The 23,141-nt window shown below is 36.8% G+C and overlaps 2 protein-coding genes across 3 annotated transcripts in view; one reads left to right on the plus strand and one right to left on the minus strand.

The window, feature by feature from the left end:
• Positions 1-23,141, minus strand: part of LOC131427156 (phospholipid-transporting ATPase VD) — a 206,240-nt gene that overhangs the window by 76,179 nt on the left and 106,920 nt on the right. The window lies entirely within an intron of this gene.
• LOC131427157 (uncharacterized) lies at positions 3,815-5,799 on the plus strand. The gene is made up of 3 exons (XM_058590117.1): positions 3,815-3,877; positions 3,935-5,206; positions 5,270-5,799. Exons 1-3 carry the CDS (start codon positions 3,818-3,820, stop codon positions 5,462-5,464), a joined length of 1,527 nt encoding a protein of 508 aa, XP_058446100.1. The 5' UTR covers positions 3,815-3,817; the 3' UTR covers positions 5,465-5,799.

The raw sequence follows: 23,141 nt of genomic DNA on the forward strand, positions 1-23,141 counted from the left end.
GAATTTCATGCTATGCCCAAAGAGTATACTTGGCAGAATTTGAAGTCTGGAGATTTGGATACGATTCGTGAGAAATAGAACGTTGGAACGTTGAGATACTAAATACACATCGATTGCTTGCTATTTGCAGGAGATTGAATATTTTTCTGTAATGTTTGAATCCATTTGATGCCAGCAATACATTGAGGCGGAGCTCGTTGGATGGAATGATGACCTCAGAACTCGATTTACTCTGTATACGAGATGGATAATCGGAATTTGATTGAGTCAACATCTACCTGATTCCAGGAGTGAAGTTATTTGCATCTAAAAGGTGATTTTTTTGAGGTTAGGATTTTCATGCATTAGTATTTGCTCAGATTTTTTGAGGTTATGATTTTCATGCATTATTATTTGCTCAGTATGCTCTGACATTTCATCATGAATAGACTTACTAACGAGCAACGCTTGCAAATCAGTGAATGGTCCCTAGAAAAGTTGGCAGAAAATCCGCTTTTTTATCGACAAATTTTGTTCAGCGATGAGGCTCATTTCTGGTTGAATGGCTACGTAAATAAGCAAAATTGCCGCATTTGGAGTGAAGAGCAACCAGAAGCCGTTCAAGAACTGCCCATGCATCCCGAAAAATGCACTGTTTGGTGTGGTTTGTACGCTGGTGGAATCATTGGACCGTATTTTTTCAAAGATGCTGTTGGACGCAACGTTACAGTGAATGGCGATCGCTATCGTTCGATGCTAACAAACTTTTTGTTGCCAAAAATGGAAGAACTGAACTTGGTTGACATGTGGTTTCAACAAGATGGCGCTACATGCCACACAGCTCGCGATTCTATGGCCATTTTGAGGGAAAACTTCGGAGAACAATTCATCTCAAGAAATGGACCGGTAAGTTGGCCACCAAGATCATGCGATTTGACGCCTTTAGACTATTTTTTGTGGGGCTACGTCAAGTCTAAAGTCTACAGAAATAAGCCAGTAACTATTCCAGCTTTGGAAGACAACATTTCCGAAGAAATTCGGGCTATTCCGGCCGAAATGCTCGAAAAAGTTGCCCAAAATTGGACTTTCCGAATGGACCACCTAAGACGCAGCCGCGGTCAACATTTAAATGAAATTATCTTCAAAAAGTAAATGTCATGTACCAATCTAACGTTTAAAATAAAGAACCGATGAGATTTTGCAAATTTTATGCGTTTTATTGTTTAAAAAAGTTCTCAAGCTCTTAAAAAATCACCCTGTATAAACAAAACCCACGAAAACAACATTTTTCTGTAAACATCCATACATCCACACGAACACTTATCAAAGAACCTCTAGAACTTTTCAAATATTTTCAGCTATCACAGAATACGACAATTTCAGCCCGAAAATAAGCTATTCACAAATTTTTTTTTAAATTATGATAAAAAATGATATTTTATTCAAACTAAAAATGTATCCTTTATTGTACGAGGTTAAACATGAGCATAATGAAAACCGGATGAAATTTATGTTAATCCTTCACGAATTTTCGAACTTTTGATCGAACACTTTTCATCAAGTTCCGGACAAGTGTTGCATCGCATTTTTTGGACGCTTGAGCCTTTTTTTTGAACTCCTGCATGTTCCCAGCTGCCTTACCTGTCTTCTTGAAGACCCTTTTCACGATTGCCCAGTGACGTTCCATGGGTCGAAGCTGAGGGCAATTTGGTGGATTGATATTTTTCTCAAAGAAATTAATACCCTTCTCCGCAAGCCTATTGAGAGTGGTTTTGGCATAGTGAGCCGACGATAAATCCGGCCAAAACAGTGAAGGTGTACTATTATAAAATTATATAAAGGCAGCAATCTCTTCTGGAGTCACTCAGATCGATAGATTTCTGCATTTATAGTTCCGGTAGTGTAAAAAATGGTTGACTTCAAACCACAGGAACACATTGCTTGCCATACCAGTACCTTTTGACCGAATCGACCTGTCCGCATCGCTCACATCCTCCCCAACGACGACAGTAAAGTATTATGGACCTGGAAGGGTTTTTGAGTCCTACTTTACATAAGTCTCATCGTCCATCCAAACGAATGCATCCGGACACTGCAAAAGACGCGAATACAATTTCCGGGCCCTTGTTGCTGCTCGCTTCTTCTGTTCTACACTTTGTTTCGAGATTTTCTGCTTCTTGTAGGTCTTCAGGTGATTTCGCCTCTTGATACGTTTGATCATTCCGACACTCGTTCCTGCTATTTTATGGAAAAATCACGTATTGACATTGATTTGTTCTTCATAATTAGAGATACCACTTTCTGGTTCAGTTTCGGTTTGAAAGAACCGGGTTTTCTGCCTCTTCCTGGTAGTTCATCCAAAGAATAGTTTTCCCCAAACTTATTAATGATGGTTTTAACACTGCCATGATGAATTCCAAACCGCTTCGCCAATTTTCGCATAGTAATACCCTTCTTACTTAGCCATGTGTCCAGAACCTTGATTTTCACTTCCTTTTCAATGCGCAACATCTTCAAAACGCAGAATTTCAACCGCACAAACAAGTAAACAAACGAAAGCTGGCAGCCAAACGCACAGCATGCTGTGATCTGAGCATAAAAAACCATCACAAATACATGCGTACAACACAAATTTCAGCTCCTTTTCTCCTTACATAGAGAGACAGCTTTTAAACTATTCTAGAATGTTAACTCACTTCGATAAACGATCTGTAAGAAGTTTAGACTCAGAAAGTTTGAGCCGGGACTAAGTAAACAGATATATAACAATAATTTTAGACCTACACTGAGAAATGTAAATGTAATGTAATATGTAACTGCGTCGTAGCCGACTAATTAAAGATTGCTGCAAAGAAAAGTGATTTGCGATATTATTAAAAGCAAAGTATTGCTATTACATTCTTTTTGTGGAACTTGGTCTTACTGTTTTAACAGACTTCGCAGCCGTTTCATACCGTACAGAACCGTTGCATGGCTGGTACTACGATCCTACTGACATTAAGAATCCTTCCAGGTCCGGTTTCGAACATACGACAACTGGCTTGTAAGATCAGCGCCCTATGCATTGAACCGCCAATCCGGGCGATGATTGTTGTGGAACACACTATAAATGAACTGTTACAAACGCAGAAGTCTCTCTTGATGATCCCCTGCATGTCCGGAATCGCAAGAAGATCGCATAACTAGTGATATTCATGTAAAAACAAATGACTTGAGAAATTGGCCTAAAATGTCACATAACTAATTTTCAAGTTTTTTTTTTGTTTTATTTATAGAGGTTTTAACCTTAAGGTCATTTGCCTCTTTGAGCCAGAAAAGCTTTCTGATCCTATGTGCGAGGTTGGTGATCGAACCCAGGTGGGTTGCGTGAAAGGCATCGACTAACCCATCATGCTACACCCGTCCCGCGAAATCTCAAGATCTTTACAATACAAAACCGTTTGAAAACCCGCATAAAAAACTTTGACTTTCGCTCTAAAATAAACCCTAAACCCTGAACGAATAATACGCACCATAAACACATAAAACACTCACATACAAAAATCGCATCAATCATTCAGCGTGCTTCTATTTGTGAAAATATGAATACTGAATTATTAAGTGATTAGGTTTACTACAAAAAATTATTTTATGTAAACAAAATCCAATCTAGCAAGCTTTGAATGACATATAGAGCACAATCGAAATAACACATTATGACCAATTTTAGAATGTATATCACCATTGTTCGTTATTTTTTATTGGTTTCATGAAACCACTTGTGTAAATAATGAATCCGTGCAAAGAGTCTCAACGGTTCTGTTTCAACAGAAAAATTCAGTTACCATTAGAGCCTTCTATGTTCAATATGAAAATGAAGTTCTCAAGTTTTATATTATGTTTAGTGGCAATCGTTGTGGTGTGAACTAGTTGATCTTATTTTGTAACATTAAATCTGATATCTTATCTATTTCAGAACGTAAATGCAGAGCCTTTTTTCGGAGTTAAAGTACAGGGAGGGTTTAAAACTGAAACGGATGTGTCATCTGTCGCCCAAGTGATTACCGTTCCGATTTCACAACTCAAAACAGCCATCAGCACTTTTAACAAAAGTTACCCATTCAGTACTGTGACGTTTAACGATGGCGCCGACGGATTGAACTTTTTATACAACGGCATTATAAATGAAATACAGAATTTTACAACTGTCCTGGGGAATGCGGCTACCGACAGTCAATCGAATTCGACAGTGTTGTTTGAGAATATTCAAACGGCCTTGAGTGTGGCTCAGGAATTCGTTAATAATGCTCCGTCGGAAATAACGAAGATTAGCACATTTTCGACTAGTGCAGGCGCAGCTCTGACGGATTCGTTCACAATCGTTGGAAGCGTTTTGAATGATTTGTCCGATGCACTGACAACAATTGCGAATGGTATTACTACAATTGATGCAACAATGATTATCACTTCGTCGTCGATTTACAAAATTGTTAACAAATATCAGCTGGCAAATTTGATCGGAGCCTTGAGTGTGCTGCAATCGCAGATAGACATTATAAAAGCCAAACTAGCAGACACGATTTCGTCAATATCTGCTTCGGAAAGTCTAATGAGTTCGTTTACTGGGAAGCTAACAACTGCGTTCGCTGGACTGGACACCTCTCTGTCTAACAGCTACAATACAACAACAAAGTCGTCAGACGCATTCCAACAACAGTTGTCTGCCACTCTCACTCAATTGACCAGTGCCACCAGCAGTTTCAATGATAAGATAAAAACATTTACCGATGACATCATTGGACCAAACGTAGCCAGTATCATCAATACTACTACCGAGTTTATTGATTTCTATGAATACTTTTTGGACACACTGATACCCAACTCGGAGGAAAAGTTCAACAACGTTGCGTACATGGTGACGGATTCCGTTCAATCGGCTGGCCGAGACATTCTGTTCAATTCGTACCAAATGTTGAACAATGCAATACAGAATCTACCTTCGGCATCGACTTGTGCTACTCAGTTCTTGAGTCCGCTTGTACAATCACTATCCACTAATATACCGACATTCAGCACCTGTTTGAGTTTGATTAATCCACAAAATGTGGCCGGTGACCAGGTGGTGGTGTTGAAAAATCTTCTGGCGGATCGTTTGTACTACGTCAACTTATGGTCCAGCACGATTGCGGGACTTACCGCGAAAAGTGATGCCAGCAGCAGGAGAGCAGCTGTTCTTAAGCTTCTTACGGTACATACTCGTATTTTGAGGCGTACTATAGCTACTTTATTTTTTTTAATTTCCTTTCCACAGAAAACCCCTTCATCGAACGTGGATGTGCAGCAACCGGCTTTGGCAGATACTTACAGTATTTTTGCTCAGATAGTATCCAACTTCAACGCTCTCCAGAATCGCGTGGTCATGTGTTTGACCCTGAAGAGCGTAGACTTTTCGGCTCTTATCATAGCCGCTTCGAATAGCTATTTCGGATGCATTAGAAGTGCCTAGACTGTCGCGGGGAAAGTTTTTCAAAATTATCAATTTCAATGTAATGAATTTTCTATATGGTTGTCAGTAAATGTGGATATGAGAATGGAAAAATCCATTTGTCTTTACTTTATTCGATCGATCGGGACCGATAAGAGTCTAATGCAAATAAATAATCGGCCCACTCAGCCCAGGCATCAACAAATCGATGGTTAGTGGTTGATAGCGTCGAAAGAGCGTGGACGAGTATTTGATAAATGAATCATTCTCGTTATTATCATAGTGGGATGTACTAACAAGTTCAAATTAAAAATTCATGATACGATGATGAGTGTAGCTCCAACTATGATAGTTCGATTCATTGTAACATGTCTGTGCGGTCACAATTTTCTACTACTTTTAGGATATAACAAAACAAAAGTTGTGCTCATCGGAAATCACGAACGAAATAGTTCATTATAGATTTTGAATATCTCGCAGAAATATTAAACAAGTTGTTCAATTCTGAACGTAGTTCATATATCCAATGGATTTTTTTTTTCATAAATACGTTTATTTCATAGACAAGATACATTTTTTAACCTAAACACTGTTTTTATCAAGCGATTTGCTATTATAAATTACATTAAATAAAATACATTTATTTTGTACATGATCTTATAACTATTTCAGGTTTGTTTGTATCAGCTCATCACTTTTATTCATATAATATAGCTGGCTATTGGTTTAACTCATGGAAGAGCAAACAGTCTAACATAAAATAAAATTAAAATTGGAATTCCAATGGACTTAATGAAATTATAAAGAAGTTTCATGTATGTAAGGTCACGACAAGCAAGAATGTCGCGAACTGGGACATTGGATAGTCTACCTTGAGTACGCAAGGAATATATTAGTTGAGATCTGACATCACGATACTCCACGCATGTCCAAACGACATGATCAATATCGCGATAGCCTTCGCCACAAGCACAATGATTAGTCTCGGAAAGTCCAATTCGAAGGAGATGTGCATCTAACGTGTAGTGATTGGACATGAGTCTGGACATGACACGAATGAAGTCACCATGCCTTTGTCGATATTTTTAGGAATAATTGAGTGCATTCACCGATCCAGATCATCTTTATCCCAAGAAGCTTGCCAGTCGGCAAGTGTTCTTTGGCGAGACGCGCTATAGAATTCGTTGAAAGAAATCGGTCTTTCATAAATTTCACCCTCGATAGCACCACGTTTGGCTAAAATATCGGCTCTTTCATTGCCTGGATTGGAGCAATGAGCCGGGACTCAAACTATTGTGATTTGATAATTATTATTCGATATGTCGTTCAGACACTGTTTTATTTTGCCCAAGATAAACGGTTCATTTTGCCCGCAGCGTTTGAACGAATGGCTTTAATTGCACTCAGACTATCTGTGAAGAGAAAATAATGGTTTGGAGATAATGTGACAATTACACTCAAACTATAATGAACTGGTGCTAACTAATATTTTTGGGATTTCCATTGAGCGTAAGTGTTCCGGGCATTCACGCACTTCGCGCTACATGGATGTGTCGAAAAATAAAGTTGAGTCAGAGACATTTAGGAGGCTGTGTTGGTGATTCCCGAAAATTAAACAGAAGCTACTAGATATTCATCTATATTGTATACAACATTTTCAATCCGGTAGAAGATGCTACAAGATATCGTGTCTCTCAATGCTTTAACCGCGAGACAATTTTTTCACATTTCTTCGCTCTACTTCATACTCTGATATTTACATTTAAAAATTTACAGTCTGATAATGATTGGTGCTGTGTAGAATTTATCAAGAGAGAATCCCAAGTTGACAATTATCGCAGAAAATCGAATCGATGATTCGACTTGATGATTCTCATACTAGGTTGCAATATTTCAAAACTCTTGTGTGGAGCATTCACATAAATTTTCATAGATACAACTTATACAAAGGTTATATGCACATAGTTAGAATAAGCGGCAATAGTAAAATGATTCTATCGCAATTATCAACTGCCTGTATAGAACCGGATCGCGAAACAAGAATAAGCGACCGTTTGTTGCTTCAGAGAGTATCCGCACAGCAGCGTGCTAACCTTTGATTCTCAGAAATGTCATCGAGAGAAATTCGCTCTCGCATGTGTCTATTCTATGTTAAATGAACCATGCCGGGTTTTTGCTGCTGCGATGATATCCGTCTCTCTTTGATGGCACAGATTAAATCGTGTGAAGAGTTGGTAGTGAGCGTTATTTTATACGATAAAAGCACACCTTGGTCACGGATAGGAATATATCTTGAAGAATCGATTTCCTGTGACATATGGTTAAAATAACACTTCATGAATCTTGTTTGAGATTGAAGCTCAACTAGCCTTTCGAAGTTATTAATAACTAGGGGGATTCAGTACCTCACATCTTATTAGCAGTCGCGATGAAAGCTCCCAAAAACGATAGTTCGATGGAAGAATTCCCGCCAGAACTTCAAGACTCATTGTATGTGTCGAGCGCATGCAGCCTAAAGCAATTCGCAAACAACGATACTGAATTCGCTCAAGTTTGATAATATGAGAGTTTACAGCGGAACGAAAGCAAACGCATACATATTTCATCACTGAAAGTATCGTTGTCTGGTGCAATTTTATTAGATCTTCCGAATGAGAACCCCCCCCCCCCCCTGTTATTGTTCGAAGAAAATTTACTCTTTGTTGGCATTTTGTTATCAGATACCTCCCCACGTGCATTTGAAATCAAACCACACCCCGAGGTATTTGAAAGCCAAAACCTGTTGGATCATTCTTCCCATCATATGAAGCTGCGCGGGATCATACTTTCTTGAAAAGACGACCAGCTCTGTTTTCTGCAGAGAATTCGATACCCAGATGAACAGTCCAAACGGACAAGTTATCTAAGGTATCTTGCAATGGTTTTTGCAGATCGATATCTTTGGGTCCAGTAACTGAAACCATGCCATCATCTGCCAATTGTCTTAGTGTACATGCACGGAAAGACCGATATCAGCATTTTGGCGAAAAAATTAGTTGATTTTCTGATTTTAGTTAGTTATTTTTTGAGACAACTAAAAAAATCTTACTTTTGCTAATTTAGATTTTTTAATTCTAATTTCCTTGATAATAATAAAATATTTATTGAAATGGCTATTTTTTTAGTTGAATTCACCAATTGTCATTTCTTAGCTAAGGCACACTTCATATCCATTCAACTAATTTTTTAGTTGAATTAGAGAAATAAAACGTTGTTTTCAACCAACATAAATGGTTGAATTGGTTTCTGCAATTTGCAGTTATATGGCGCTCTGTCGCCGAAATAACGCACCGTAATGACTACTAGCCACTAGATGGCACACTACTACCGAAAAAAATTTCAGTCGCGGTTGTCTTTTCTATATTGGCAGGTATAAATACGATGTTGTATTGGAGAAAAAGACATAAGCGAAACATAAACTTCTTTTTGAACATTTTTCTTCTAAATCGCTGTTTTCTTCATTCGACTTCGCGAAATCGACTCTCTCACTGAAAACTTTGAGCACTCGGAAAATAAAAACCGAATACAAGTAGTACATCTAACGGCGTGGCCCGGAAGGTTGGAAGATACAAAAAAACATCATTTGACATGTACAATTAGAGTGCAACATTCGAAACTCAATTCACTGTTCCGCGTAAAAACATTATTACCCACAATCGCTTCAAATGCGCACAAATTCTGAATAAATACACTTTCCACTAACAGTTTACGTCATTTTTACATACCGGTTTAGAAATTTATATATGGATATATCGTAACACATGCGTAAAACATCTAAACAATTTGCAAGCAGTTTCAACAAGACTGTCCCTTTTAGCTTTTTATTGGATTATTTTGTTTTGACACTTCTCATGAATTTTGTGGCTAATAAACTGGTGATAGATAAATAGAAACAAATTTTCTGATTTTAAAAACAAAATTAGTTGTCAATGAAAATTTCTTGTTGGATTGAGATATTGCTGGTTTGTGTCCAGAATATTCGCCAACTAAACACTTTCACTAAAAATAAGAGTTTTTTTCAGCAAATAAATTCTCAATTTTAACTAATTTTATAGTTATTTTGGAAATTTTGTTGTTAAAATCAACTAATTCAAAAACAGTAATACGAATTAGGCGCAGAGCTAATTTCGGTCGTTCCGTGTGGGGTTACTAGACAGTTGTCAATGTCATTCAAAAAATATAGAGGAGCGGACTGAGGCATGAGCTTTGCGGGAGACCCATGTAGCTAATTCTGAATGTTGCCAAATCGTTCCATTGATTTATTTCCTATTATTGAATGATGGCTTTATTCAAGGGAGTAAGTACTACGTATACCGGTATGAAGTGAGCGTTAAGATATAAATGTGTCGTTAATGAACATTTGGTGTGAACGAACCTTAAATACATTTGGTTTGACTGGTATGATATCTGTCAAACATACTTAAAATACATCAAGTTATTGAACAACAAGATCGTTTATCCATATCGTGTTAAAAATGTCGAACTTTGTACCAAAAGGTGATGGTTTACGAAAGGTTTATAGTTTTGTTTTCTTTTCAATGCTTGCTGAGGCATATGGTGACCATGCACCATCAGAAATAACATGCAAAAGATGGTTTAAATGGTTCAAAGATAATGATTTTGAAGTGAGAAAAGAGAGTTGCTATCCCACACACCTTATTCACAAGACTAAGCCCCTTTCGACTTTCATTTGTTTTCAACGATGGGCCACGCATTCGATGAGCAGCACTTCGATTCCTATGAAATAGTCGAAAGTTAGGTGTCTTATTGGTTTGTTACGAAAGAAGAACATTTCTATTGACGTGATATTCATAAAGTACCAGAAAGGCGGTGAAGATGGGTAGAAAGCAAGTTTCGTCACCAAAACTCGAGCTCGGAAATTGTACCAGCAGGTTTTGGCGAAGTACCAAGCATGTCTGCTCATCAACGGAGAAACCTACGTCAAAAAGGATTTCGGACAGCTTCCTGGCCAAAAATTCTATATGGCGAAAGCACGAGGAGACGTTCCTGCGAAGTTTAAATTTACTTTTATGCACAAATTTGCCAAGAACTTATGATTTGGCAAGGGATATGTAGCGGCGGAGCAAAGACGTAGCAATAATAACACAGATTCCATCGTTAAAAACATAAATCCACCCAACTGCCCGCAATCCCGATCCATCGTGCGATTTTGGGCAATAATGAAACAGAATTTTAAGAAAAGTGGAAAAACGTTTCGGAACACGACTCGGCTGACCAAAATATGGAACAAATGTGCCAAGGAAGTCGACTCGGAAGGTGAATCAAGAAAAAAATGCGAATATTCATTAGAAACAAAGAGAAATGATTTGTTGTGATATTTGTTTTGTTTTGATGTATTACCCTTATTTGTACGTCAATTCGTTACCGAGATACAGATGATTTCATTATTCCGGATTCTAAATATACACAGCTTTATAATTCTGTGCTATTTTTCAAAGTACTCAACTTTAGTTCTTGAGAAAAAAGAAGTTTTTTATTTGTGCATCAACTAATATAACCTACAAAATTAAACTCAGATTCTCAAATTGGTTAAGTCATCTCTGAAAAAACGAAGTGTGTTCTACTATTTAAAGGACTTCCGGAAGCGAAATCCGAGAACCGGTATAGTAGAAGTCGGTTCGTATGGCTGTCAAGTAACAAATTAGTTTAGATTTTTACGATTTTACCTCGTGATTTCAACGAAGGGTTCACATTTCATCGTGCAATTTTGGAACCGGAAGTCCGATCCCAACAAAATGTAGCAATTTTGTAATAGGATTAAGGATTAAGAATTAAGGAAATTGTTTGAGCTGTATCCGAGATATCGAAGTTCCGACTTTTCCGAGGTCGGAATCCGAGGACCGATTTAGTCGAAGTCGGTGATTTGGCGGTCAACTTATTTGACTCACAAATTGGACTAATCTTGAGTCCAATTTAGAATTATTTATAACGTTTTATACATCGTCGCTCTAAATATGTTGAGCATTGATCAATCAATAATCTAGGAACCGGAAGTCGGATCCGGATATCATTCAGCAGATTTATGTAGTACCATAAAATCTTTCATTTGAACCTAAGTTTGAGAAAATCAATTCAGCCATCTTCGAGAAAAGTGATTGAGTTCCATTTTGGAGTAAGTGCTCACCATTTCCGGTACATTCGGGACTATAATCTGGGGTCCAGTATAGCAGTTCTCATGGTCAGAAGCATGTGTTCGTTTCCTGCATCGTCGCTCTAAACAACGGTTTGAAAAAATTTAAGCACTCTTCACCCTATGATTCCGGAATCGGAAGTCGGATCCAAGTGGCAATCCTAAAAATTAAAATGAATCTCCTAAAAATTAAAAAGAGTTTTATTTTAAAGTCTTCGACCACTAATTCTGATACTTTTGAAATCGAAAACCGAGAACCTGTATAAACAAATCGAGATTATTTGGTCATCTGGTAGAGATCTACAAATTAGAGAAACATTTAAACCAATTTGAAGTAAATAATTGCTTTGGTTCTTTCTGAAAAAAAACCTTTTTTAATCCACCTAGTGGAGTGGACGCCCTTCTCATTTTACTTATATTTTTAAAAACATCACTAGAAGATTCTATCAAGATTTTTTTCAAACTTTGATAAAATCAAAAACTTTCTTTGGGTATAAGCTACCATATCCTTTTCAATTTGTTAACAGTTACGCCAAGTTAATATAGATTTAAATGTAGAAACCCTGAACAGTGTCAAACAAAGCCCGCTGTGTGTTAAGCGGAGGTGTTTTCTTCTTCCGTACCAGCACGTACCGGTGCGTACTGGTTTTGCATAATTTTGTATGAGATTTGAAAGTTTTGATACTTATTGCCCTATAATTCCGGAACCGGAAGTCGGATCTGGATGAAATTGCACAGTATCTTTTGAGACACTGAGAGGTTTGATTTGAATCATGATTTCTGAAAATCGGTTCAACCGTTGCGGAGAAATCGAAGTGAGTGCCGTTTTTGGAGCTTTTCTCCACTATTACCAGTCCGTTCGGAAGTGGAAACCGGGGACTAGCCTCAAAGTAGATTTATATTTCCACTAGCTAACAAGGTATGCCAACTAGATGAATTTACCAGTGAGTTTTACAAAAACTTGCACCCTCGTTTCGCCATCATCTTTGAAAATATACTCAAGAAACTGAATTTTTTTCACTTATCGCACCGGAACCGAAAGTCGGATGTGGATCAACTTTTTGGGGAATTTTGAAAGAATTTCAAGACCTTTTATTTGCACCCTACTTTGTAAAAATCGGTTAAGAAATTTCCGAGAAATTTGAGCACGCATTTTCTCATAGATTTGCACATATTGCCTTGTAATTCCGGAATCGGAAGTTGGATAAAGATAACATTCAATAGCGAGCTATGGGACCACAATACCTTTCATTTGAATTTGGGTTTGTGAAAATTGGTTCAGACATCTCTGAGAACATCAAGTTACATTATTTGACACACATACAAATGAGTCGAATGATATATGACATTTGGCCCTCCGGACCACGGTTCAAAAGTCAGTTTTGGCTATGAGAAAGCTCTGTTAAAAGTGAGTGCCGCGTTTGCTCACTGTTGACCAAAAACGAGAACGTGTTGATAATTCTGAGCAGTGTTTGACCATGTTTAAACGTAACAAGCCGGAATTTTTGCGTCGATATGTGACAATAGATGAAACATGGATTCATCGCTTCCCCCTGGAATCAAAACAATTGTCATCTGAGTGAACAGCAACTGGTGAACCTCGTCCACAGCACCCGAAAGCACAATTACATGAATTGCACTTTGAATTGCTCTCACATCCTCCGTATTCGCCAGAATTAGAAAGGTATTATTGCAGCACTAGGTTTTTTATTTGTTCAGGCCCCTTTATCAAATATTCTTTCTTGCATTGCATTGTGAAATTCAAATATGATGATATATCGACTCATGATTGCGCTTCTGGAGCGAGGCTATCAAGACGAAAGGACAGATAAGAATATCGTTCCCTGAATTTGTAGGGGCCAATAAGTGCGGTCGTTAAAGTCACTTATACCATCATATCTCCGGGACCGTATGTAAAAGCCATTTGAACGTGAAACCTGTTTAATGAATCAATAGAAATTTTCAAACCAGCCTAAGCTTGTTCACGTTCTAAACTCTAAAAAAAATTACTTCATTTAACAAAATAATACACGTGAAAATGATCTCACAGCTAAATCGAAAGCATAACGATAATTACACTTTTTTTGCAAAAGCGAATAAACAAACATCACATGCGAGCACGAGCTTACTTTCTTACGCCATAAGCTAATAATTAAATTGAACGCGTCCCTTTTATGGCCTTTTATTCGTTTTATTTTTGTTTTGCGCAATGGAAAACCAAACTGCTGGTTTCGTAGTGTAATTTCTATTTTTGGACCGAGCACCGATTGCTACCGGTAAGTTTTGGCCAGAAATTATATCTTCCAGCGCAACGGAAGAACTACAACCGGTGCAAATACTGCATAAAAATTCGTAAACCAATTTGCATAATATATTATTTAAAAGGTAAATAAAAAAAATTCATTCCAAACCACAAAGTTTTTTTATTCTAAGAATTTTGTTTAGGTTCAATCGATGTATGATGATAAATGTACTGCAGAAAGAAAGCAGAAAAAGTTTTTCTTTGCTGGAATTGAAACTTTCAATTGATTCTAGTCTGCTAGAAGATGTGTAGTAAACAACTTCGTATAATGCGTTATTCAACATGTTCTATATATAATACAATTTGTGTGATTTTTATTCTATCACATGTAAGTGTACTAAGAAACGATTTGATCAAGTTCGTGAGAAATGACAAAGCAAAAATAAGTTCGGATTATGAGGAAGAAATTTCCACATTTTATCAACGAAAGGAGCGTTTGATATGACGGAGGGAACACACCACTTGAAACAATTGTCGATAAGATAACACGATAACAGCGTTAAAGTTGCATCAATCAGAGTTAGCTTGTTAGATAGCAGGCTTATCTGCACGAGGAAATCAAGCTGCGAAATACAGCAATTCGTTAACTATCTGAGATAAAAAAAAGCTGCTCGCGGAAATGTTTTTTTTAAATACATCGAATACCCAATATCGAATTCGCACGCATTGATGAGACAAATCTAATTTCATCCTATTATTCCATGCATTGAATAAAAGTCCACATAAATCATTCGTTGCCACCGACTAACAAGCTTTATCCAGTTTGTACGAGTGGAGCAGTTGTTAGACGTGCTACGTGATTGAGCTTGCAATTAGCTATGGCTCCTAGTCACTTTTTTATAGGTTAATGCTCTCATTTCGTTCAGCTGAAATCCGGAAATCGTTTGAGGAAACCTAGAACCACTTAGTCATTCTCATCGACAGTGATTGCTGTGTGGTATGTCGCTGCACGAGATACTTAAAATTTTAAATTCAATGTCACTGAACATGTACACAATGTAAGCAGTTTTTATGCGTTCGTATGTGCTCGTGTATCCATGAGATCATATATCGAGCAAGAACGTGAATGTTGTTGATCGTTTGGGTTATTCACTCTGACAGCAACCTTCACCGTTAATGCAGATCATGTGAGTTTTCGTTCAATAAAATGTTCGGTATTCAATTATTTCCAGTTCACGTTGCGTTTGATTATTTAAAATTTAATTTGCACGAGAGCCGTATCGTCTCGACTTATCTTGTTTTTAGATAAATCGCGATACATTCTGATTTAAAGAGACTCGTGTAGGATATTTGAGATACTGATCTAACTTCACGTACGGACAAGCCTATAATTTTATCCTATACAACATTTTTAAACTTTATTTATACATAAACCTAAGTTAAACAAAGTGAATGGTAAAGTGATAGATGGAAATATGTTTGTATATAGTATCCGCCCCTTCGGATTGAACACAGATAATACAGTTCGCGGAACAGCCTATCTGTAGTCAACGAACGAGTATTTGAGTGGTTTGTGAATACACTGAGGTCTCTTTTTAAGCGGGGGATACGTGCCGCGTAAAAAAAACACGTAACTTCGGAAATCCGCGTAAAAAAAACCCTCAAAACTGAAGCAAAAAAATGTTTAATGCCAAATATCTTAGAAATGCATGAAACGTCCAGATCTGGTGTACCTTCAAAAAAATTTTTTTTTGTCAAATCGACTTTGGGACTTATAGAATTTCAAAAATTTGCGTAGAAAAAACCGCAAAATGAAAAGAAAAAAAAAGATTTTATGATGCCAAATGTCTTAGAAATGCATGAAACATTCAGATCTGGTGTAATCTGAACAGTTTTATTTGAAAAAAATCTAAAGTTTTCTAAGTGTCAAAGAGTTGACATACATTTCTAAGACAAAACAATAAAACCGCGTAAAAAGGAACCGCATAAAAAACCGCGTAAAAAAGACCCCAGTGTAGTATATGAAAGAGTATGACAATCAAATATGATTATTTCATGAATCGAGAAAATGATATACCTTACCAAAACCTTGTAAACAAGTGACTCTAAAGCCTTAATGGACATAATGGTGTTGTGTGTTGGGTCTCGTGTCATTTAATTATGAATAGTGCTACAATTTTGGTTTTACGCTTCGTCATCGACTTATCAGTGCGTTAGCAATTTATGTTGAATTGCTAATACCATCTCGCGATTCAATGTAAACCGTTAAGGGCTGAGGACAGTACCGTAAAGTAGTAGTTTTTTTGCTATTTTCCCGTTTCAAATTAAATTTTCTTGGAAACGGTGCAGAATAGAGAAAAACCCACCTGACAATGTGTTCAAAATTTAGTTGAGAATATTCTGTGAAATTTTCAGAATGATTCATTGAGTTTAGCGGTCGTGTTGTATTTTTTTCTGACTGAAGAACTGCTGAAAATTGGAACGCTCGGAAACGCATACCTTTACTTGTTCATCGAATATCTCGGCTTTGATGGCTTGTATCATAAATCTACCGTGACAAAGTCTAGATAATTTAGTTTAGATGCGATTAGTACATAAAAACATATATGTTATCGCGATAAAAATAAAGTCTTGTATTTTTCTGTGAAACAAAATCAGTTTCAATGCATCCGCCATTTTTTTCGCTTTGGTTTCCTGATAGTATTCTGAAAAAGGAGAGAGAAATAAAATTTGCTCGACAAGGCTGCCAAACACACAGACATTCAATCTTTGTGAAAGTTGAATATTTTTTCATTGTTCATTGGAATCCATGTAATGTCCAACCCATACGATAGATTAATGTGATAAAACTTCTTAGTGCAAGAGAAATACGATGCGCAAAGGGAATTAAGCGAGCCACGTGGTCGATTCAAAACTCAACATGCGACCCTCTGTCCTCAGACCTTAAGTAGACGTTTTATAGTGAAGTGCAACGTCTTTACGGATGAACCAGACGAAAACAAGTAACGACTGGCAGTTCACCAACAAATAGTTGTCATTTAGTGATAACATTAATTTTACGTCTTCTTAGTAGTTTATGTTGAACAACAAAGAGACATTGTCAGTTTATGTTGAACTGCAAACGTTCTGAACAGTCGAAGACGAAACGTAAAACAAAAATAATATAATTACATAATAATATAATCATAAAGAGAATTTCAATTTTTCTCCTGTTTGAGAACACTGATTTAATAAATTAAACAATTTTTGGTTCACCTAATATCAGGTGTACAACTTTGCTTCCGCCGTTTTCCGATAGGTAGCTGTACCGGCAGAGGCTGGTTAAAATACATAGATGATAATGCCTTGAAAGTGAGTGTGTACAGTGCCTAACGAATTGTCATCGCCGTTTCAGTGACAGTTGTTCTTGTTTTCGTATTATTCACACTCGAAAATGTCTGTTTATGTGTCCAATTCTCGCCATTTGCGGGAAGTTTTACTTTTCTGTTACAATTGGAAAAAAATGCAACTGAAGCGCATCGAATGCTTTCAGAACTTACGGTGATGCTGCTCTGAGTAAAAAAACGTGTCGGGAGTGGTTTCAACGTTTTAAAATTGGTGGTTTCGATGTCGAAGACAAACATGATGGTGGAAGAGAAAAAACCTTCAAAGATGAATAACAATTTACTATGAGCTCTTAAAACCGGGTGAAACCATCACAGGAGATCGCTACCGAACGCAACTGATGCGCCTTAGTCGCGCGCTAAAAGAAAAGTGGCCACAGTATCAAGAGCAACATGGCAAAGTCATCCTCCAACACGACAATGCTCGGCCTCACGTTGCAAAAGTGGTCAAAAAGTACCTGGAAACGCTGAAATGGGAAGTCTTGCCCCACACGCCGTATTCCCCAGATATCGCCCCTTCTGACTTCCACCTATTCCGTTCGATAGCACACGGCCTGGCAGATCAACATTTTCAATCCTTCGAATAGTTGGAAAAATGGATAGCATCAAAAAAGACTCCTTTTTTCGAGCCGGGATCCGAAAATTTCCGGAAAGATGGGAGAAAGTTGTCGCTAGCGACGGACAATATTTTGAATAATACATCTGTAAGCACTTTTTCGCAATAAAGCTTTAAATTTCGGAAAAAAAACGGCGGAAGCAAAGTGGTACACCTAATAAAAAACTTATATTAATAAAAGCGCATAGATTATTTGAGAACAGGAAAAATTGACGATTAGATCCTTCCATAATAATTGATTCTATCCTTTCCAAAAATTCTCATATGACTGATGACTTTTCAATTCAATTATCTATTGGATTTAGTTATTACCATTAGGAAATCATTTGCTTCCGCGATACTGCAATTTTTGTTGGTAGGAAAGTTTGTAAACCTGTGTGTCTTTTGGTCGGGATTTTGAATACGTACAAACTTATTAACTTTATAAACAGTGAATCGATTCAATAGAAGATTGCATATTTTTTGGTCGAATTCTACTCATATTTACACACCTAGAAAAAATCATGTGAATTTACGTCTTATGTGACCGACATATTCGAGCGTCAAAAATATCCCGTTTATGTGTTATATCACATATTTAAAGCATTCAGATATATTTTTAACTGCCTAAACATGGAAATTTACAAACCTGCTTGAAAAGCTGGGTGTGTTTGACACATATTTGAATCATTCTTGTAAAATTCAGTTATTTTACCAATTACGTTCTTATGAATTGAGTCATATGTGGATTTGTGTCAGCTGTTAATTTCATAATTTTTTGCTGTGTATACAATACGTGAAATTAGAAATAACAGTTATGTATGTGTTAGTTTGTTCAACTCATTATTATTAAACCTGGGAGACCACTTTAAGATAACTTCAACAATTCTATTCTGAATCTTTTGTAGCATTTTATTCCTGTTAGTATGAATTCTTTCTGTGTGACCCTTAAAAGCAAAATTTTTATCAAACATTAGACCACAATATTTTGCTTGATCAGACCATTTTAATTAGGTTATGGTTTAGTTCAATTACAGTAGCTCCCAGCTTATGATAAATGATAGTTTTTCTGTGTTTTTGTTACATTGAATGAAAAAAACTACAAGGATCAGCCCCATGGGGTTGTTCGAGCCGTTGATGTGGAACAAGGCAACCAAAATTTCCAATGATTGACATTTTCAATTAATCGTCACACTTTTGAATACGCAAATGCACAAGAGTCTGCTTAGATTGGTCTTTATTAGGAACCAGCACCGAACTCGCGAACCCAGAATATAGACTCTATTTGTCGTGATTTGTATTTGTTTTGTAGCCAACGAAATTACATCTATACCCCGAATATACGCAATTATATGTTTGTACATACTTGCAATACGGATATCGATATTTAAGCTTTTCTTCGCCAAGCTTGTGTTCAAATTTTGTATGCAAGCAGTTATTTTTATAGCGTTTCTCTACCATTAGTACCATTTTGCGATTTCGGTTGAAGCAATAAAATATTTCTCATTATCAATCGAGTTCATCTTATATAAATTAGAAATTAGTCTTATGCACTCAAAATTTACCCTGGGGTAGTTGTCAATTTCTCAGGCGATACGACATAACAGAGCATACCAATAAAAGCTTCAAATCGTTTATGGAACTTTTTGTCTTGCTGTGTAGCAACAACCTACCTCTAGCAAGCTACGCATAAGACTGAAACGTTAGCTATAATTTCGCTTCTATTTGCAGATTCGCGTGCTTCCAACAGCTTTGCTTTTGCTTCGATTGACCAATCAGAGCGCTGCTTTCCCTTACTCCTATATCGCTTACTCCTTCAAAACCGTCGACTATGGCAGGGAAATCCGGTATGCCGGAGATTTTTTGCAGCCAAAATAGGACACTGCTAGCTATTAATCAACATTTCAATGATATAAAATTTAAAATACATGGCTATGAACATTCAAATCAATACGTAGAAATATTTTCAATCAAATGGTGACATAATATTAATAATTGATACAAAATTGACTGAGCTGTAATTGTTCAAAACCTGACCACATTTATACGTGTATTTTTCTTGAGTTTCTAGTTTGCACCGCTATATAGAAAACAAAAATGTGTTCCACATTAAAAAATTATCAATGATTAACTTCATAACATCGTTTCGCTCGTAAATGGACCTTGTCGACAAACCAATCCATTTTTAAGCGTACAATATTGAAGTAATGAATTCGATTCAAGGTAAATGTGGCAAATCCATGAACAATTCACCGTGATCCAAGCCTTTTCAAATTAGATCCGAAAAATTCATCTCCGATAGTTCTAAATTGGTTTGCTAGTTACCGGAGAATCAAAATCAACAGATAATTAATATTTAAGAGGTGGGGTTAGTAGGGTCTAACACTTTTGAAAAATCATTTATTTTTCTCTTTGTATTTTCTTATAGTAAAACATTTCAAGAATGTTTTGAAACATTATCAAGCCTATCGTAACAAAACTCTGGATGTTATGGTTTTTATCTTCCCTTATTCATACTGCGAAGAGGCAAGAACTCGGGACTTAGGCCCAAGAGTTTTGCTTCGATTGACTTGAAAATTTGACAAAACATTCTTGAAATGTTTTATTATGATAAAAAACAAAGAAAAAATATGATTTTTTGAAAGTGTTAGACTCTACGCGCACCTTTTGAAAATAAATGATTTCCTACGATTTTACAAACAATAAACTTCAAACGCGTTTTTCTCGAGAGCAGGAAAGTCCGTGTCTATCGTTATTCGAAAACTACTCCATCAATTTTGCACACTTTCTCTACATGTAAAATACTAGGCCCTAACGTTTTTTAACGTTGTTACTTTGAGGAGGTTTTACGTCTACAAAATGGCGGATTTTTCTCGTGGAAAATCATAGTTTTGGCTTTAAACAACCACCAAAAATATAAAAAATAAAAAAATCCAACAAAAATATAGTCGTCTAGAAAAACATCTACTATGTACTAACTATGCTGCTTTGATTTGTTGATTTCTGATAAGTCTGCGCTGAGATACAGAGGACACCGCAAATCATGATTTCTAAGAAACGTCCTCAAGAATACTCCTTCACTTATTTCTCAATTTTCTTAAGAAAAAAAAAATACAAAATGTTCGAATAATGTTTTCTATTAAGCAAAACATTTGAAATTTTTTTTTGAACGACAGTTTTAAAAAAAATTCGCAAATATAGTGTTTTTTCATCCGTTAGACCCTATCCCCCTTAATATACTCAAGTGAATACGGTGTGCAGCAGACAGAAAATAGCATCCACACACCGCATACAGTGCAAAAGCGGCTATCCAGCGAGCGAATGAATGCAACTCAGTTTTATCTTCCACTCACTAGACAAGCTACCAGTTCCGTTCGCAGGCAGGCACAGACTAAAGTGGAAATTGTGACATAGCATATATTTATAGATTCCGTTTTGTACGAAGTTTCATATCGTGCAGAACGGAGCGATACTTTTTCATGCATGACGTAAACCTTCCCTACCCCGATCGAAGCAGAACTGCTACTGAAAGAAATGCAAGATGTGAAGCTACGATCAAAATCGTTAGCCGTGCGAGGGAAATCAAAAGGATGACATCATTATGGCTTGCTGTGATTAGTTCCTGAAAACTTCATTTGTTGACGACACTGCTTTTAGATTTTGTTTCTTTAGCTGCCTATGGGGTACATCAGCGTTATACAGCTATTTGACGATCTCAGCTGATATATGGTAGAAGTACTTCCCCGGTTAGGAGCTAGCTACTTGTTCGAGTCCCGTCTCTGTATTAACGTTTTCGCGGTTTCCATTACATAGTTGCATTCGTATGTCATTTTTCCCATTTGTTTTTTTCCTTTAGATACTGATCAAATTTAAATTAGTTTAAGACGGCTCCACGCCTTAACCAGAAAATTTGCGAAATTTCATAATTAACCAGAAATATTCAATTGGACCAAGCTCCGATGATTTTGGTGGGTTCATGCATTTTGGCCCAAAATTTACTTCGTTGGCTTGGTAGTATTCGTTTCGTGTGAAGTGGCATGATGCTAGATCGGGTCATAACAGCCGTTCCTTTGTGCCTCGTGACTAATAGTGAGAGACACTCTTTTGTGTGAATCGCACCGCTTATTGTTCCGCATAAAGTAATGAAGGCAGTGCTTCTTTCACCATATTCGCAAACCGCCTTCCAGATCAAGATCTCCTTTGCAAATTTCTATAGCATTTTTTCTTGAACATTCTCCAGAACATTGAACTTAGACTTGACAAAGAACTATATTTTCCCAGGAAGTTGATTGAAGTCGGTCTTGACGTGAGTTTCGTCATCCATTACGATGCAACAGCGTGTAAAGTTCCCGGATACGGATTTTCTCAGTGATGTTTTGTTTTTCATTTCGGTTTGGGGTATTTTGCACCATAGAAACATGTAAACAAATACGCTCCATGGGTTAGGCACAAAACCGACTGGCACGTTGGACTTTTTAGCGACATCTCTAACTGGCATTTTTCGACTGTTCTTGATCTGTTACACTTTGTTGTCCATTTTACTGTCTATTGAGCCACTTCAATGACCACTTCTTTCCCTATTTCGAACACAGCTTTTAGGCGATACATCGGTGGAACGCCTCCGGATTTCGATTGTAAGTCCACAAATTCTTTTTTCGGACAAACTCTTGTTCCGATGACATGACTGGAATTTCTGTTTGAATAACTATGAAACTTGACAGATGCAAACAATACACATTTTGAATAGAATTTACTCAAATTTTCAGGTTTTTGACTCATCCGAAGATTTTACGAGTGCCATTTCTATCGAATATATTTTTATCAACTTAAATTCTAAAAAAAGTCAGAGTTATTTGATTCTCAATTTCGCTGATGGATCAAGACCCAAATAAAAGCAACTATAATGAGTTTGTCACTATATTTCGAATGGAATGATATCTGTCGTCTAGTCGGTGTTAATTACCAACAAGTGAGAAGCTGGAAGCCAGTTGGAAGACTGAAACTGAACAAGTAAAAGCACAAACGACACCATTTTCTAGTAATCAATTGAATGGTTAATTTAGAAAGTTTCAAATAAGTAACAATCAATTCATAAGGAAAAATAATTTGGATATTGAATGGCCTGAATTTTAAAATTTTGCGAAATATGTTCGTTATTTTTAAATTGTTAGATGTCATGCAAAAAACGATAGAAACATACCGTAGAAACTCGAAGTTATTGGATGTGAATGTTGACGGAGCAGATTTTTTGCTTAGTTGGATACAGAGGTGAGTACCTTGACGTGTAC

The sequence above is a fragment of the Malaya genurostris genome, chromosome 2, assembly GCF_030247185.1.
Source record: "Malaya genurostris strain Urasoe2022 chromosome 2, Malgen_1.1, whole genome shotgun sequence".
Taxonomy (NCBI): domain Eukaryota; kingdom Metazoa; phylum Arthropoda; class Insecta; order Diptera; family Culicidae; genus Malaya; species Malaya genurostris.

Excerpts from the sequence above, each read along its gene's own strand:
- LOC131427157 (XM_058590117.1), top strand. The coding sequence starts at position 3,818 with ATGTTCAATATGAAAATGAAGTTCTCAAGTTTTATATTATGTTTAGTG. Across the intron at positions 3,878-3,934 it reads GTTTAGTGGCAATCGTTGTG|AACGTAAATGCAGAGCCTTT; the intron begins GTGTGAACTAGT and ends TATCTATTTCAG. Across the intron at positions 5,207-5,269 it reads CTGTTCTTAAGCTTCTTACG|AAAACCCCTTCATCGAACGT; the intron begins GTACATACTCGT and ends TCCTTTCCACAG.